At 42.7% G+C, this 17,487-nt stretch overlaps 1 protein-coding gene across 2 annotated transcripts; it reads right to left on the minus strand.

Annotated features, from left to right (window-relative positions):
* Positions 1 to 5,915: 5,915 nt before the first annotated feature.
* On the minus strand, positions 5,916 to 15,860 carry LOC135554428 (serine/threonine-protein phosphatase alpha-2 isoform-like). 2 transcript variants are annotated; one of them, XM_064986739.1, is made up of 8 exons: positions 15,727 to 15,860; positions 15,350 to 15,456; positions 8,175 to 8,306; positions 7,680 to 7,910; positions 7,474 to 7,578; positions 6,976 to 7,199; positions 6,250 to 6,384; positions 5,916 to 6,063 (listed from the first exon to the last, which is right to left on the minus strand). In XM_064986739.1, exons 2-8 carry the CDS (start codon positions 15,402 to 15,404, stop codon positions 5,947 to 5,949), a joined length of 999 nt encoding a protein of 332 aa, XP_064842811.1. In that variant the 5' UTR covers positions 15,405 to 15,456; positions 15,727 to 15,860; the 3' UTR covers positions 5,916 to 5,946. The 2 variants fall into 2 exon arrangements, with proteins under 2 accessions (XP_064842811.1, XP_064842810.1); XM_064986738.1 differs by having other exon boundaries at positions 15,350 to 15,459; positions 15,727 to 15,856.
* Between the last annotated feature and the right edge of the window lie 1,627 nt (positions 15,861 to 17,487).

Consider the following 17,487-nt stretch of genomic DNA (forward strand, 5'->3'; position numbering starts at 1 on the left):
TCTTACAGGCCATTTGTCAATAGGGAGAGGATGTACTATAGTTCTAGTAATACTGTTGGTTGTACCTGGTCATAGTAGGTTGTGTTTCAGTTGCGGGAATGGACAGTCGTTATTTATAAATTTCAGTTTTACTTTCACGTTACACAAATGTATAACCTTCTCAAAAATAACACCGTTACATCGACAGAATCCATTGGGTAAAGGACCCCGTCTCGGCCATCTACCACATTGGTGTTAGAAGTGGTCCTTCATGGTCTTGGGGAAGTGTGCCCTTACACACACAGACATGCTGGGTGGCTTGCACAGAACACCGAGGGGATAACCCATCAATGGAAGCTTTAACTACCCAGGCTTAAGGTACAAATCATTGATCGAGCCCATTCCAACTATACTCAAGTTGTGCGCAAGTTCTCTAGATCTTGATTTAGCCTATACGCTTACGTTTGGGTTAAATACAAAGCCAATATTACGATGTTAGCCTATTAAAATGAATTTACACAGGCAGACCAATTTTGATATTTCTTCCTACCAATGGATCACCTCTGAAATGTGATTGTCAAAAGACCAATTATTGAAAAAAAAAAATCAGAATTAGGCTGCCCGTGAGGCAAGAGAACACTTAGCAAATGTCTAGGACTAGATTTAAGCCAGCAAACTGGAATCACTGAGGATTGATCCTGCCCCCATGTCCTATGAAAAATATAACATTTTATGGCACCACTGATTAAGGAAGACATGCAAAGTCCCCCTATACCAGCAAGGGCCTGATTTTGGCCCCAGGTGGTACCCACTAAAATCACAGATCACATTTTTATTTAGCCAGACATTTAACTTTCAAAGGGTAATGTCACTGGAATTCACATTAGTGCTCACTAAAAAGCAAGGAGACAGTTTCACATTATTGAAGACATCCAATTTATTACAATGCTCTGTTGTACAACAAAGACAATGTCATGTGCACGGGTAGTGGACATGGAGTGTTATGTGTCAAGCCCTCACTGACAGCAGCTTGTGTCGCACGTCTTGCCCTCCTTGCACACACAACCAGAGGCGCACTTGCTGCATCCAGTCGGGCAGCAGGAACAACAACCTGGAGGAATGATAGAAGAGATTAGTACTGATAATTGACAATGACTGGTTTTCCAACAAGACCTGTGGCTGCTATATAATAGGCCTGAAGGCATTTTATCTGGGCTAAAAGTTTAGCTGAATGTTAGACATGCCACGAGTGGCAGCATCTGGAGTTGGACTGTGGCGATTCCATTTTTAAATTATTTGACATTGCACTAAATGCTTACAATGTAAGGAAAGATTGGCAACTTTGTAATTTCAGGTGAAGGATTCCTTTAAAGCAGGGTTTCCAAACTTGCATCTTGTGCCCATGTTTAGATTGTTGCCCAAGCACTACACAGCTGATTCAAATAATCAAAGCTTGGCGAGTTGATTACATGATTCCGCTGTGTAGTGTTTGGGCAAAAATCAAAGTGTGCACCCAAGGGGGGGGGGGGCAGGACCGAGTTTGGGAACCCATGCTTTAAAGGGACACTAGGGTAGTCAATTTCGCTCTTTGGTCTCAATGGTGGGTTGCGCGTTGACAATGGGCGGATTTGATTATGCCGAACAGCGGGGCACAGCCTGTGACCCTTGATGTGAAGGGGCAAAAGTGGTGAGGGAAGAGCCGGTTGGCAAAGCAAACGGTCATTAATCTGCACCGCACCGAATTTGCAAACGAGTTGTTTTCATAGGGAAGGCAGATAGAGAAATTACTATTGCACGCGAAGGCAATCCTACTCATTATTCCACGCGCATAATTACGTCACTGAGCGGGCTTTTCCGGGCACCTGGCTCACGCCCAGGAGTGAGCCAGGTATAACGCACGCCTACCCGGGCCCAATTTGATCGAATCCTCTCATTGGTTTGGGATGTTCAGTCTGTCGAAGACGTGGCTAACAATTGTTCACAACTTTAAAAAAAAAAAATCTGGACTGGTTACAGCCATTTTCACATTTCCAGGCCGCAATTGTAAATGAGTACTTGTTCTCAACTTGCCTACGTGGTTAAATAAAATAAATAAAGTTCGACATTTACCCATAAATGCATAATGCGCTTAGTTTAGCTGTCGTATGCCTATTCCATCAGAACACAATATAAAATGCTTACAAGATATTGGAAAATAAACACTGAAGCTACAACTATATAATGGATAGTCAGTCCTTAAATCCAATAGCGCAGTCTAAGTATACATTACTCTAGCTCCATCCGTTAGCGTCGCTTTGCTTCGACAGATTGCACTTTATAGATCACATACATATTTAGAAGTTATTGCGGGTGTAACAAATCTTGTTCCAAGCTCAACCAGATCAACACATGCACTTACTTTTCTTGGCACATTCGCAGTTTGTACACTTGCAGAGTCCACCGCAACTGCAGCTTCCAGCTATAAACAAAACAAGTCAACCACTAAATTAATAAGGGTCACCTGATTTTCAACTATATAAAAATCCATTGTACCCGTTCAGGTCAATTCGGAATTTAGAGATGAATTCCATTAGGCAAACTTACTTTTTGAGCAATCACAAGGATCCATTTTAGGTTTGAATTATATTTTAGCCCAAACAACTCAACAAGGCTGACCGACTCCGTTCCAGTGGCGTTTTGTCTGCTATTGATTTGATATTTGGTTCAGCTGTTTTATAAGATCGGAATTGATTAGGACAATGTGCAAAATAGAAATAAGCATTCGTGCTCCGCCTAGTTCTCCCGATAATACAATTTTACTATAAATTATTTCCTATCGATGCATTCGTTGTATACACTAGATGGCGCCCATTTAAAATGTAATCTCAAACATACAATATGTAGTATGTATCACAATAGGGGTAATTCAACATTAGTGGCCTATTGCGTCAATTTATCTTACATTATACACAAACCATGGCTCATTTAAAGTTCCATGATGGAATATTGGCCGTTTCTTGAGACAAAAATGATCCACTTTTATGGACAGTAATATTGTCCAGAATGTACTTCTCTAGACAGAAGGGGGGCTAACCTCCCCACATCCAAAAGTTTATATTGCACATCATGCATACGAACCATACAGCCAACACTCGAGCAAAACTTCCATATTGTATCATCTTTAAGACAAAAACAGACAAAGTACAAATTCACTATTTTTTATTTTCTACCCGGTAACAGAGACAGGATTTTTGTGATTGGTTGGAAAACAAATTACATAAAAATAAAACATTTTATTTTTATTTAACGTTTTTGATTCATTTATATTTTAGCTTTCCTAGCCTTGGGCGTGTTCAGCAGGACTTAACGTTGTGATACGTTCGGATAGAAATAGGCTATGTAGAACAAACACCTCTGACACGAATACGAACACATCAGCTTTATTCATGGCATTTCTATCTGCAACGTTCGACAACTGAACGTGGCCTTGTATTGCCCCCAGAGACAGTGCATTAAGGAAAAACGTCCCTGATTGGTTAAAATAAAATAAAAACGTTTTACATTATCACAATATCTATATTGCCCTAGTCCTTGAAATAAAAGTTCGAAAGAAATAAGATTGATATCAATAGTTACAGTAGATTGTTGGTGATGTCTTAATAATGATTTTAGCAAATTAATGATCTGACCAACATTACAAGCAGAATGTTTACCCTGCTATGAATAGAGTAGGGTCGGGTGAAATTGGAAGTTGTGAAGTATCATTCTGTACAGCAATACTAAGTAAGACCTGCAATGATCCCCAAAACAATTTATCTTCAAGTTCAGGCATTGTTCTACCCTACTGCCTAAAGCATGTAAGCAAAGCTAGTTTCCAAAATGCATATTTTCGTAAAATTGCAGATGGTCTACATTACAGCTCTGAATCATTGTCTTAAAGCCTTGTCAGAAAACAAGCCATTGACAATTCCGACAACTTGAAACTCCTGCCCTGTTATTTTATCAGCAAAAAAGTTTTCCAACCCAAAATGTTCTCTCTAATATTACAGCTCTTTTAAAAACAAGCGTATTACCTTTCCATGTAACATATTGTATATCAAGCATTCAATATCCTTATCTAACAGCAAATAACACTTCCTCTGGTCAATAGATCATAACATGTCTTTAAAACCAACACTCCTTGGTCTCACAATATGATCAATTTTCTTTATAAACTACAAAGCCAAAAAACCTTGAGCCATGTGCTCTTTAAAAAAACATACTGCCGCCTATGCACCATGAATGCACTCAGCACTGTTGGGGCGCATTGAATGTACAGTACTCCTGATCCCGTCTTCAGTGAGATGACGCAATGGTGAGTGTTGTATGAAATGCACCACCTCGTGGAGAGGAGAGAGCACTAGAAGCAGATATGAGCTAGCTACTAAAATGTGAGAAAGAACCCAGCACAGGAAATGAGCATTAATGCTGTCTGGCAAATTGTTACACATCTTTAAATATAAAAGAGAAGAGAAAAACATGAGCTGAGTAAGGGGTGGGGGGGACAGATGCAAAGTGGGGTGAGAATTGAGGTATGACATTCTTTGACTACTCAGAACCCAGAGGGAAACTGCTGAGCAAAATGGGAGCAAGAATATGGAAGATGGAGGGGGGGGGGTGAGAACCAGAGAGATGAATATTGACCGTGTTTAAAGGATAGGGGCAAGGAGAACACATTTTAAGGGGATGATAGAAAATGGCTAAGCAAAAGCCCCCAAAATGCTGTACAGGAAATGGGTATTTCTTGGAGCCAGCAACTTATGCCAACATCCCACCCTGAACAAACAAAGCTTTCGATACCGTTCAGACAAAAGAAGAGCAAGTGGGAATGACAAAGGGGGTAGAGCAGAGGTGTCAAACTCATTGCATGAAGGGCCGAATGTAACGAGGCAAGTCAGTTAAGAACAAATTCTTTACAATGACATTCTACCCCGGCCAAACACTAACCCAGGGACGACACTGGGCCAATTGTGCGCCGCCCTATGGGACTCCCACTCACGGCTGGTTGTGATACAGCCTGGAATCAAACCAGGGACTGTAGTGACTCTTCTAGCATTGAGATGCAGTGCCTTAGACCGCTGCGCCACTCGGGATCCCTGAAATTCATTATTATTTAGTGACCTTAATTCATCCACCAATTACAAGGGTGGAGCAAAAACCCATGGAAACGCAACCCTTTGTGGAATGAGTTCGACATGTGGGTTAGAGGAATTTAATATATAAACAAATATCAAAGCAATAGTAAGGTGAACATAGTGAACAGTGTGATGGGATATTTTAAATAAATGGTTCTTTATTAAACATCTGCTTCCAAATAAACTAAAACTCAAGGATTCAAACTTTTTTTTTTATGCATCTACAAAAAAAACAACAGAAAAGCAAAACTATTTCACATCCATGATTGCGTTATCAAACCATTGGTTTTTGGGAGAGAAAAAAAATTAACGTGTCCGCTTCTTGATCTTTGTGAATCCATAAACTAAAAGGGTCCATCTGCACATATCCACCTGTGCTCTCAGTGTGTGGTGTGTGCCGTTGTTACCATTTGACCATGCAGATTGACCCCATTGACCCACACACACACCCCTCTCAAATAGGATGTACAAAAGCTTGTGTTGAGCATCAAAACAGTGCAGGGCCCTAACAAACAGTAAAGGCTCCTTTCCCCTCCTCTCCCCCTCAGGTGTGCATTTACATCACTGAAAAGGACCAATTTCATCTACAAAGTGATAGAACAGAGCAGGGGAAAGGAAGGACATACAAACAGAATACAATAAACCTCTTTCAGACACACGCACGGCCATACGTACACTCAAACAGTATCAGAGAAAAAGAGGACCGAACCCTAGGTACTGTCTGCTTTGTTGCTGTTTGGTGATGAGGGGAAAAGTAGGGCAAAAGAGTGTGGGGGGGGGGTGCTTGGTTCAAGGAGAGGGGGTCCAGTGGGTGTTATTTCTTGGCCTTCCCGCCTTTGGCGGAATTCCGTGGCGGGGTGACGGGGCGTCCAGATCCCATTCCTCCACCTCCACCATAAGAGTAGAGCTTCTTATCCGCTGGCTTGAGAATCTGAGGAATAGAGAGGCTTTCTTTAGACAGCTATAAATATACATATACTCCTACAGACTGAACACTGCAGCACGTAACAGGTAAGACAGGGGACTGGCAGAGCTTAAAAATCGAGACTGATGGACAGGAACCGCCAGACTGAAGGAGAGAGAAAAGGGGCAGAGAGAAAAGCAGAAGAGTACACACCTGAAAGGAACACATGAGGGTCTCATCCACACTCATCATGGCACCGGCATTATCAAACTCTCCACAGTAGTTAGGGGCAGAGAACAGAGTAACAAGCTGTCTCTTTGCAAAGAACTCGTAACCGTCTTCTACCACCTGAGGACAGGAATGAAAGAGGTAAGAACACAATGAAAAATAAACAGGAAAAATACCAGGAGTGGATAACCAACAACTGCAGGGCCATCAGTACATTTCAAACAGAGGAGTTACCATCTTATATGAACACAACCTCCATCGCCAGTAAAAACACAAAATGACACGCTTTAAAGATGGAATCCACATCGGGGGAAACAGAGCCACTGTTCACCCCAGCACCTTTGTTGTTGTTTGTGTTGTGAAACGGAGTCGTCGTCTTCGGCAGCATGGACCACCAAAAAAATTGCAGTACATATTCTTCTGTTCTATCCCGCGTGCAATGATGTCAGAGAGGAAAAATAGGGTTTGTTGTTTACAACTTCTTTGTTGTTGTAATATCCCAAACAGACGTGGCAGTGTCACCAATTAAAGATTCCAGCTTTAAAAAAGTGCTTCAATATTTTATGTAGTGATCTTTGATCATCTGATTTCCCTGATTAATAACAAGATCCCTCTATTCTTCCAAACCAACCATTGGTCTGACAGTGTCCCGCTAAATACTCTCTTCCCAGCCCCTAACCAAAACTCTAAACCACTGAGCTAAGCCATTACCTGATGTGCCCTGCATATAAGGTCCATGTCGTGTTTGTGCAGAAATTTGGCCACCACGTCTGCCCCGAATGTGAAAGAGACCCCGCGGTCGTTCTCGCCCCAGCCCAGGACATCTTTGTCTGGGTCGGCCCAAAGCAGGTCACACAGCAGGCCCTGGTCAGGCACATCTGTGGGTCGCATCACTCTGCGCACCTGCTCCATGGACTGGAGGTCTGGAGAGAGGCCTGGACAGAACATAGCACACAGAAACATTACATCACCATATCAAATGAATGATGACTGCCATGATACTGTCTTCTACCACCAAGAACAATAAGATCTGAAATCACACCTTGATAACTACCACCTCTTATCAAACGTATAGTTGAGTCATCTTCCACCACAAACACTTAAGGGGAGTGGTTAATCCAAACGATCATGGGGCCACCAAGTGCTTATTGATAAGGCCCACAGGGGAAAGACCCACACACACAGATCATGCAAGCATACACCACCCACCTCCATGGCAGCAGAATATCTTCTCATCTACAATGGCAGCCACGGGTAAACAGTTGAAGCAGTCTGTGAACGTCTTCCACAGCTTGATGTTATACCGTCTCTTACCTAAAGAGGAGCAAGGGGCATTACTAAATGGTTAATACTCTGTGTGTGTTCCGGTCTCCTGTTGTTAAGCATGTGTTCCAGCTTCTCGTCTCGGCACTTACACTCGTCATAAAAGCCGTAGATACGGTTAATGGAGGCACACTCGTGGTTGCCGCGCAGCAAGAAGAAGTTCTCTGGGTATTTGACCTTGTAGGCCAGAAGCAAGCAGATGGTCTCCAGGGACTGCTTCCCTCGGTCCACGTAGTCCCCTAGGAACAGGTAGTTGCTCTCCGGGGGGAAACCTCCGTACTCAAACAGCCGCAGCAGGTCGTAGTACTGACCATGGACGTCACCTGCAGGGGGCAGCACAGAGGTGGCCAGTCAGTCACTACCACACCCTCCCTGACATTAGATCTGTGTGTGTATACAGGCCGTTGGACTGAGATAGCAAAGGTAATTAGAGATTAGAATTCTACAGTAAATCAGACAATCAGTCGTGTTATGAAACCTTGGAGCTTTCACTATCAGTTGTCAGAGAGGCGCAGCTGCTTTGCTACACTGACATTAATTACTATGAAACCAATTTCAGCCATCATAACTTATCCAATATGACTCACCGCAGATCTTGAGTGGTGCCTCAAGCTCGAGCAGGATTGGCTGGCTGAGGAAGATTTCACGAGACTTGAGGCAAAGGCCACGGATCTCGTTCTCTGTCAGCTGAACGTTTTTGCCTGGCCGAGAGCCCTTAACTGGAGAGAGAAAGACAGAGCAAACAGTGAGGACTGACGTTGTGCTTACTGGAACAAACATGCTAGGCCAAGACCATGGAAACACAAATAGCACAGCCACAGATCTAACACACAGCACACCAGAGCAGAGAAACCAATCAATATCACGGGCCCCGCTGACAGTACAACCCGGAGCATACTACGGAGCCAAGGTGAATCTGCTCACACAGCACAAGCCAGGAGGATGAACTATTTGATGTGAGAATCTCAAGGTTACAGAGAGTGAAACCTAAATGAAAAGGGTGTTGGGGTCTTTGTTTCTGTGCACTCAAGGCTAGGGGATGATGATGGCAGTGTTGAACTGAGTACCAGCAGAAGGTACAGGCCTGGCTATGTGTGAACAAATGTGTGCAGTGTGCACCCAGCCCCAGAAGCACGTATGAACACACCACCCGCCTGTCTGCTGATGTAACCAGGACAGAGAGGCTGCAACGGAAAGGGGCATCCGCAGCGAATCTCACACTGTACGACTCAAACAAGGATCAAATACACTGCCCTTAAAATCAAAGTAGGCCTAAATCACAATTAAATAAACATATCATTGATGGACAACTTCAGAGCTCTCTGGTTACAAGTACACCACATGCAGTCTGGTAGCATAGAGCCTGTGAACTGACAGCAAACGTTGCTAGGCTGCCTCTGACCACACGGCAAAGCTAAGCAGGCTGGTAGTAGCAGGCTGGTAGTAGCAGGCTGGTAGTAGCAGGCTGGTAGTAGCAGGATGGTCTGAGATGTGGTCAGGTCACAAGGGACACATGCACAGTGCTGCGCTGAGCATCTTCCTGAGGCAGGCTGTCCCCTAACTCTGCTCTGGATCTCAAGAATACTACATGTTTGTTGAGTTCAGTAGCTAGTTATGACATTCACACATATTCTACCAGGAAAAGGAAAACCCACCCTGTGGCTGTGTAAGTGCTACATGTTCATCAAGCAGAGGTGCAAATCCACAGTGCAACTGATATGATAAGTGTTCAATGATCAACAGACAGGTGATCAGCTCTACTGGAGCCACAAATTGGTAAAATGTTTAATGTAGTTATCACGCCATTGTAGCCCTGGAGCAGGGAATACTCTTAACTATGTTGGCATGATTTGCAGGGCAGCTTGAGGCTTTTGTGGCGCTGCAGGTCAAGTACAGGTTTAATATGATCAGCTGGATGAGGCTCCTACTTCAATCTCAATACTCCTTCCAAACTAGAACCTTCACTATAGCTGCAAGGGATCACTACAACAGCACATCTATAGTCAAATAAATACAACAGTAGGACTGTATTATTCAGAAATCCTGTTTGCATGACAAGCTCCAGGCAAGGATATAACGGAGCATGTAGTAAGTGTATTCCAGTGACTCATGATGTACGGGGGACTTGTGCAAGAATGCGCATCAGGGTTGTTTGTGTCACAGAATCAATTCCACCCCCTTTCATGCACGTTCTGCGGTCTTCACTGGGTGCAGGTGAAAAGTCCAATGCCAGCGCTCTATAAACCATCACAGGAGAACTAGCCAATGACAAACAAGCATCAACAGAAAACCTTCTAATATTCAACCATAGACGCTTGTTGTGCTCTATCATGCACCTGGTATTGTAATTGTTGAAGATAAATGGGTTAGACACACTTAAGAGAGCAGAACAATAAAATAGCCTGAAACCCTTCAGTGACATTCTGCTTTACAAGCTGGGTGCAGACAGTGTTCTTTACAAAAACACACACCGGGGTTAATTGAACACTTGTCAAAGCTCTGACAGCTCAAACTGAACGTTGCTGACCTTGCCAAATGCCAAACTAGACGAGGAGATGCAGTTATCACACAACACAATGCCACAGATGTCTCAAGTTGAGGGAGCGTGCAACTGGTATACTGACTGCAGGAATGTCCACCAGAGCTGTTGCCAGAGAATGTAATGTTAATTTCTCCACCATAAGCCGCCTCCAACGTTGTTTTAGAAAAACTGTGAGGCCAGTTGGACGTACTGACAACTGCTTACCACATTGTGTAGGCGAGCATTTTGCTGATGTCAACGTTATGGTATGGGCTGGCATTTGGTACGAACAACAAACAATTGCATTTTATCGATGGCAATTTGAATGCAGAGAAACCGTGACAAGATCGTAAGGCTCATTGTCGTGTCATTCATCCACCGACATCACCTCATGTTCCAGCATGATAATGGACGGCCCCAGGACGCAAAGATCTGTACACAATTCCTGGAAGCTGAAAATGTCCCAGTTCTTCCACGACCTGCATACTCACCCAACAAGCATGTTTGGGATGCTCTAGATCGACGTGTGCAACAGAGTGTTCCAGTTCCCACTAATATCCAGTAACTTCACACAGACATTGAAGAGGAGTGGGACAACATTCAGCTTGGGGATTCGAACCAGCAACCTTTCAGTTACTGGCCCAACGCTCTAACCACGAAGCTACCTGCCTCCCAACTCTATGCGAAGGAGATGTGTCACACAAGATACTAACTGATTTTCTGATCCATGCCCCTAACTTTTTTGTAAGGTATTTGTGACCAACAGATGCATGTGTATTCCTAGTCATGTGAAATCCATAGATTAGGACCTAATGAATTTATTTCAATTGACTGATTTCTTTATTTGAACTGTAACTCAGTAAAATCTTAGAAATTGTTACATGTTGCAGTTATATTTTTGTTCAGTGTAGTGCTTTCACAAAAATATATTCTGCCCTAATAAAATCACAGGCAGTGGGATAGGGGCACACATATTTGTTCTGAAAACGGAGGATGGAAACGGACGAGGACTTCCAGGTAGGACCTCAGCAATAGATCTAAATGAGCAGTGTCATGTTCGGGCAGCAACACAGGCCTTGGCCTTAAAGAGTGAAATGTGGGTATAAATAGGGTAGTGCTGCTTGTCACTTTAAACCTGGATTAGGGTCGGCTAAGCCATGACAGAGCTTACTCTAAAGTTAGCCACATGGCCAATGGCAACAGTGAGCTTAGAGAAGGGGCGTGGGGGATGGGGAGGGGGTCAGACAAAGGGCTTTCCGCTTTGCTGGTCACGGGATAGAAAATAAAAAAAGTTGGACATGCACAATAGGAAAGCCGTTGGGAATCAACAATTGGCTGGCTTTAGATTCCCCTCCTGATATGTCCATGGCTGATATGGACATCCTCATAGATGGTGACAGGAGATGGTAGTAGCGGCCTGGACTGACCGTTCAGATGTACAGGTCAGGAGGCTGATGGTTAATCCCATTGAAACTAGTCACACCGTCACCACATTTAACTGGTTTGCAAACATTGTCACCAGGCTGGCCCATGTGTTACGGTGTACATGGTGCAGCTAAAGGTTGATGGTGGCCAGTCACCATTCTCTGACAAACGAGTGATTAAGCAACCAGAAGGCAGTTACCTTGGCCTGTCTCTACATCGTAGAAATACAGCAGGATTTGATGGACAAAAAGCCACAGGTGATGGTTTATGGACTGGCCAAGACTTCAAAACGAATTTAGAAAATGCCATACATGACGTGTTAGGCTAAATACGACCACAACACTTCCACCCATCAAGTAATTATGACATACCGGTACATCGAAGGTTGTGCAATGTAACAAGAATATTTAGACTTGGTGATGCCACCCGTTAGATATAATACCGAACGGTTCCGTATTTCACTGAAATAGTAAACGTTTTGTTTTCGAAATTATAGTTTCCGGATTCGATCATATTAATGACCAAAGGCTTTCTGTGTGTTATTATGTTATAATTAAGTTTATGACTTCAAGCCTATCAGCCTAATGGCTGGTGTAACTAATGTGAAATGGCTAGCTAGTTAGCTGGGTGTGCGCTAATACTGTTTCAAACGTCACTCGCTTTTAAATTTGGAGTAGTTATTCCCCTTGCACTGCAAGGGCCGCGGCTTTTGTGGAGCGATGGGTAACGATGCTTCGAGTGTGGCTGTTGTCGATTGTGTTCCTGGTTCGAGCCCAGGTAGGGGCGAGGAGGGGGACGGAAGTTTTACTGTTACACTGGCAATACTATAGTGCCTATAAGAACATTCAATAGTCAAAGGTATATGAAATACAAACGGTAGAGAGAAATAGTCCTATAAATACTATGTTAACTACAACCTAAAACCTCTTACCTTGGTATATTGAAGTCTCATGTTAAAAGGAACCACCAACTTTCATATGCTCTCATGTTCTGAGCAAGGAACTTAAACGTTAGCTTTTTTACATGGCACACATTACTTTCTTCTCCAACACTTTGTTTTTGCATTATTTAAACCAAATTGAACATGTTTAAATTATGTATTTGAGGCTAAATTGACTTTATTGATGTTTTATAGTAAGTTAAAATAAGTGTTAATTCAGTATTGTTGTAATTGTCATTAGTACAAATACTTTTTTTTTTTTTTTTTTTTAAATCGGCCAATTAATGGTCCTCCAATAAATCGGTATCGGCGTTGAAAAATCATAATCGGTCGACCTCTAACAGTGACCGATCCACAGTCCCCTACCTGATATAATTGTGGGAAACAACCAAGTGGACAGGCTAGTATGTTGTTCAAACAGTTGGAGACAGACAACATGGTGGAGCCAAAGATTTTTCTTAACTAACCCAAGATGGAAACGCCAGGCTGTGGTCTAACAGGAACAAATTAGTCATAGTGGGCAGAACAAGCAAGGAGTGGGCAGAGCCAAGCAAGAGCTAGAGAGGTCCTATTGGCGCGTTCTAACATGTATTTGCATATTTCCGTTAAGGAACACCTACTCTGAAGTGTGTGTGCAATAACTACATTTTCCCTTGCACTCCTTCTCAACAACATTCTAATTGTTTTACTTTGACAAAGAGTAAAATCTCCAAAACGTAGTCCACTCTTCATAGCGGATTCTAGCTTTGAGAACAGAAAACCGTGTTGAGGTCAAATGTTTCATCAAGGAGAAAATGATCACGATGTCTGCAAAAATCCATCTCATTCCATCTGGTCTCACTGCCGGCCACTGGGCTTTCTCTCATCACCATATTAGGTAGTGAGTAGAAGTGTCAATCGGATGCTTCACACTTATACATCCGATGAAATGTCTGGATTATTGTGGTGGAGCCCTACAACATGATGCACCGCTATTACCATGATGTAGAGGAGCGATAACACTGAGAAAACAGACATGTGAAAATATCTAGGTTAACTGCAGTACCATTAGAGTCAATAATTGTCAAAACAGAAATAAGTGATAGCCTATAAATTGATACAGTAATAATCTGTATACATCTAGATCAATAGATTCCAAAATGGGAAGAACAAAACAGCAGATCCAGGGGTTTGAACACCTGACGTGACTTTTAAACCAGTTAGACCAGACTTGGAGAGAGACATTTTTTAAATCTAACTAGACAAGTTCCTAGAGCAGCAGAATGCCCCACTTCCTGTTTTCTGAACTGTTACCAGGCCAGCAGAAGCTCATGTCTGGCTCAGCCACTGTGCTCATTACAGCAGGAGGCCCCTGCAGATTTAGTAGCTGGAGGGGCTTATGTTGGTCTGACAGCCTCAGGTCTCCCATTACGCAACATTTATCCTACAGATCATAAGTTTGCTTCTGCAGAGGTTCCTTGGTTCAAGCCCAGGTTGGGGCAAGGAGAGGGGCGGAAGCAACACTTTATTACATAAAAAAACCTACTGCGATTGCAGAGAATGTAATGTGCCATAATGTTTCCACCGCTAGTGTTTACAGTATGCACAACTTTCAGCCCTGCTATAAGCTACTTGGCCAATGACAAACAAACCCAAATCTGGATATTCCCTTTACTTTATAATGTAGTAAAGCCCATTGGCCTTCTTTAGACAGATACGAGTCTAAAACCAGGGCACTGGTGTTTCCTGTCCATGGAATTTGGAGTATAACAGTAGTGTGACCCAATGGTGCCCTTCACTCTGTGTAACCAACCACGAATGATATGGCTAAACCTGGCTAAACCTACTGTAGCTTGCATTTAAACAAAAGCAAGTTATTACTTCAGCAAGCACGCTTTCAGCACATGATAATTGCATCCGCAGCTCTGAAAAACATGCTTAAGTATGCTTCTCCCTCATCCAGGCATGAATTGCTATGGGCCTGCTCCTACATACAGCATCCTCCATTCAGGCTGCAAATGCATCATTTTCCTCCTTAGCTAGCATTAAAAAAACTGAAAATATGCATACTTTATGAAACGATTTGTCTTTTCGGACATTTTTGGATATTCCACATTCTTAGTTGAACATGGTGTGCAACATATTATATTTTCTAAAAATATAAACAATTGTGGTGGGAAATTGTCTTTCAAAAATAACGTAAGCATATTTCCCTTGAATGGAGGATGTTTTATGTACAAGCCGATCCATCGGGGGACACTAGTGTATTACCGGGAATGCACAATCCAACCTCGACGATAGTACAGATCTAGCACCCATGTACTACCGTCTGCCTTAGGCTACAGTGTAACCGGTGTGTGTTAGACATAGCTAGCTAAATACTGGCAAACAAAAAAACGATATTATGGAACGATTGAATGCAGGAAACAGAAATGAATGGTAAACAAAACCTAACCGACGTTACTGGCTAGCTTTGCATTCATTTTTATAACAGCATACACTAGACAGAACACGGAACATATTTAACGTTACAGTAGCTAGTTAGAGTTAGCTAACACAGCATCATCGTAAAATAGCCGTTTGTCATCTTAATAATGATTTTCCATTAATACTAACAATACAACAAAATGGGCACTTCAGGCCGAGTGATAACGATTGAAGCAGCAAGCCAGCCATCTCTCATTTGCCCTACTAGTTCGTAGACCTAGGTAACGTTCTCGCGCTCTAACCCGGACACATCGTTTTCAAAGAGAACAGCTACCTTGACGTTAAGCCTGCTAACTACGCTAACATGCACCAGACATCGTTAGAATTCCGACGCTGGAAATACATAAAGCAAATGATTCGTAATTAATCAAATTAAGTGGCTTGATTCCTAGTTAAGTGCAAATCCTCACCTTCCAGAAGACGCTGTATTATGGAGTCGATGTTTAATTTGTCCGGCTCCGCCATTTTACTTTTTTTTTGTCGTGGTTCAGGCAGTCAAGACCTTCGTTTCGTGTTGCTTCTTCGATGAGACAAAAAAACAAGTACCGATCACGTTAAACAAACAACTAAGCAGCTTATATTTTGTTATGTCAAATTGAGGGGAAAAAAATGTCATTTGGCTTCACTTTCCCTTCCGTGTTGTAGCTAGCTGGCTAAATGGGTTAGCTAGCTAGTTAGTTCAAGCTAGCTATCCGATGTTAGTTAGCTAACAAACCAAGCTACCCGCTTTAGTTATAGATAGCCAATAATGAATGATGCAAATACGAAATGTTAACATATAATCAACCTTTGATTTGACAATAGTCTTCCCGTGTAGAAGACAGGGCCCTTTCAGGTCTGTTTAGTGTCTTTTTGTCTTCGTATTTCAGAGTCCCCCTTTCTCTTCCCCCACTGAACTTAAAAAGGGCCGTGTTGTTCAGGGGAAGCGAGAAGACAGGGGGTTGACACTAGGCGAGCTTTACATTTACTCAATGATGATTGGGTCACTGCTTGATTTTGAACCCATGTTTTCGTTTTCCATTGGATACATTGTACATCAGTCACACAGTGGTGCCCCACCTCCAGCTGTTTTACGGATGACATCAACGGTCGTCACTAGTTACCAATACTGAGGTATAAAGAACTACCACAGCCACAAAGTCAGAAACTCCGACTATTTCTACAATGTATCTTCTTAAAATGTGATTTTAGACCTAGCCTTTACCATAACCATACTGCTAACCGTATACCCAAACCTAACCTCAAATTAAGATCAAAAAGCATGTTTTCAATTATTTTTACGATATAGCCAATTTTGACTTTGTGACTGTGCTATCTTGTGGAAACCGACGCCAACGGGGTTGGTACCGGCAAGGACTGCCACCGTGTGTTAAAAGTTAAAAGTGTAAGGCATGTTTTGATTAGGGTAGAGTCCAGGGTTTCCCAAACTCGGTCCTGTTTTTTCCCCTATTACTACACAGATTATTCAAATAATGTAGTAGTTTAGTGTGTTGTGTGTAGTGTATTGGCCTCCAATTGCTCTTAAATGCATGATCGCTACCCGCACCTGCCCGCCTGTCCAACATCACTACTCTGGACGGCTCTGACTTAGAATACGTGGACAACTACAAATACTTAGGTGTCTGGTTAGACTGTAAACTCTCCTTCCAGACCCATATCAAATATCTCCAATCCAAAGTTAAATCTAGAATTGGCTTCCTATTTCGCAACAAAGCATCCTTCACTCATGCTGCCAAACATACCCTTGTAAAACTGACCATCCTACCAATCCTCGACTTTGGCGATGTCATTTACAAAATAGTCTCCAATACCCTACTCAACAAATTGGATGCAGTCTATCACAGTGCAAACCGTTTTGTCACCAAAGCCCCATATACTACCCACCATTGCGACCTGTATGCTCTCGTTGGCTGGCCCTCGCTTCATACTCGTCGCCAAACCCACTGGCTCCATGTCATCTACAAGACCCTGCTAGGTAAAGTCCCCCCTTATCTCAGCTCGCTGGTCACCATAGCATCTCCCACCTGTAGCACACGCTCCAGCAGGTATATCTCTCTAGTCACCCCCAAAACCAATTCTTTCTTTGGCCACCTCTCCTTCCAGTTCTCTGCTGCCAATGACTGGAACGAACTACAAAAAGCACTGAAACTGGAAACACTTATCTCCCTCACTAGCTTTAAGCACCAACTGTCAGAGCAGCTCACAGATTACTGCACCTGTACATAGCCCACCTATATTTTAGCCCAAACAACTACCTCTTCCCCTACTGTATTTAATTAATTTATTTATTTTGCTCCTTTGCACCCCATTATTTTTATTTCTACTTTGCACATTCTTCCATTGCAAATCTACCATTCCAGTGTTTTACTTGCTATATTGTATTTACTTTGCCACCATGGCCTTTTTTTGCCTTTACCTCCCTTATCTCACCTCATTTGCTCACATCGTATATAGACTTGTTTATACTGTATTATTGACTGTATGTTTGTTTTACTCCATGTGTAACTCTGTGTCGTCGTATGTGTCGAACTGCTTTGCTTTATCCTGG

The sequence above is a fragment of the Oncorhynchus masou genome, chromosome 14 (genome assembly GCF_036934945.1).
Source record: "Oncorhynchus masou masou isolate Uvic2021 chromosome 14, UVic_Omas_1.1, whole genome shotgun sequence".
Classification (NCBI taxonomy): Eukaryota; Metazoa; Chordata; class Actinopteri; order Salmoniformes; family Salmonidae; genus Oncorhynchus; species Oncorhynchus masou.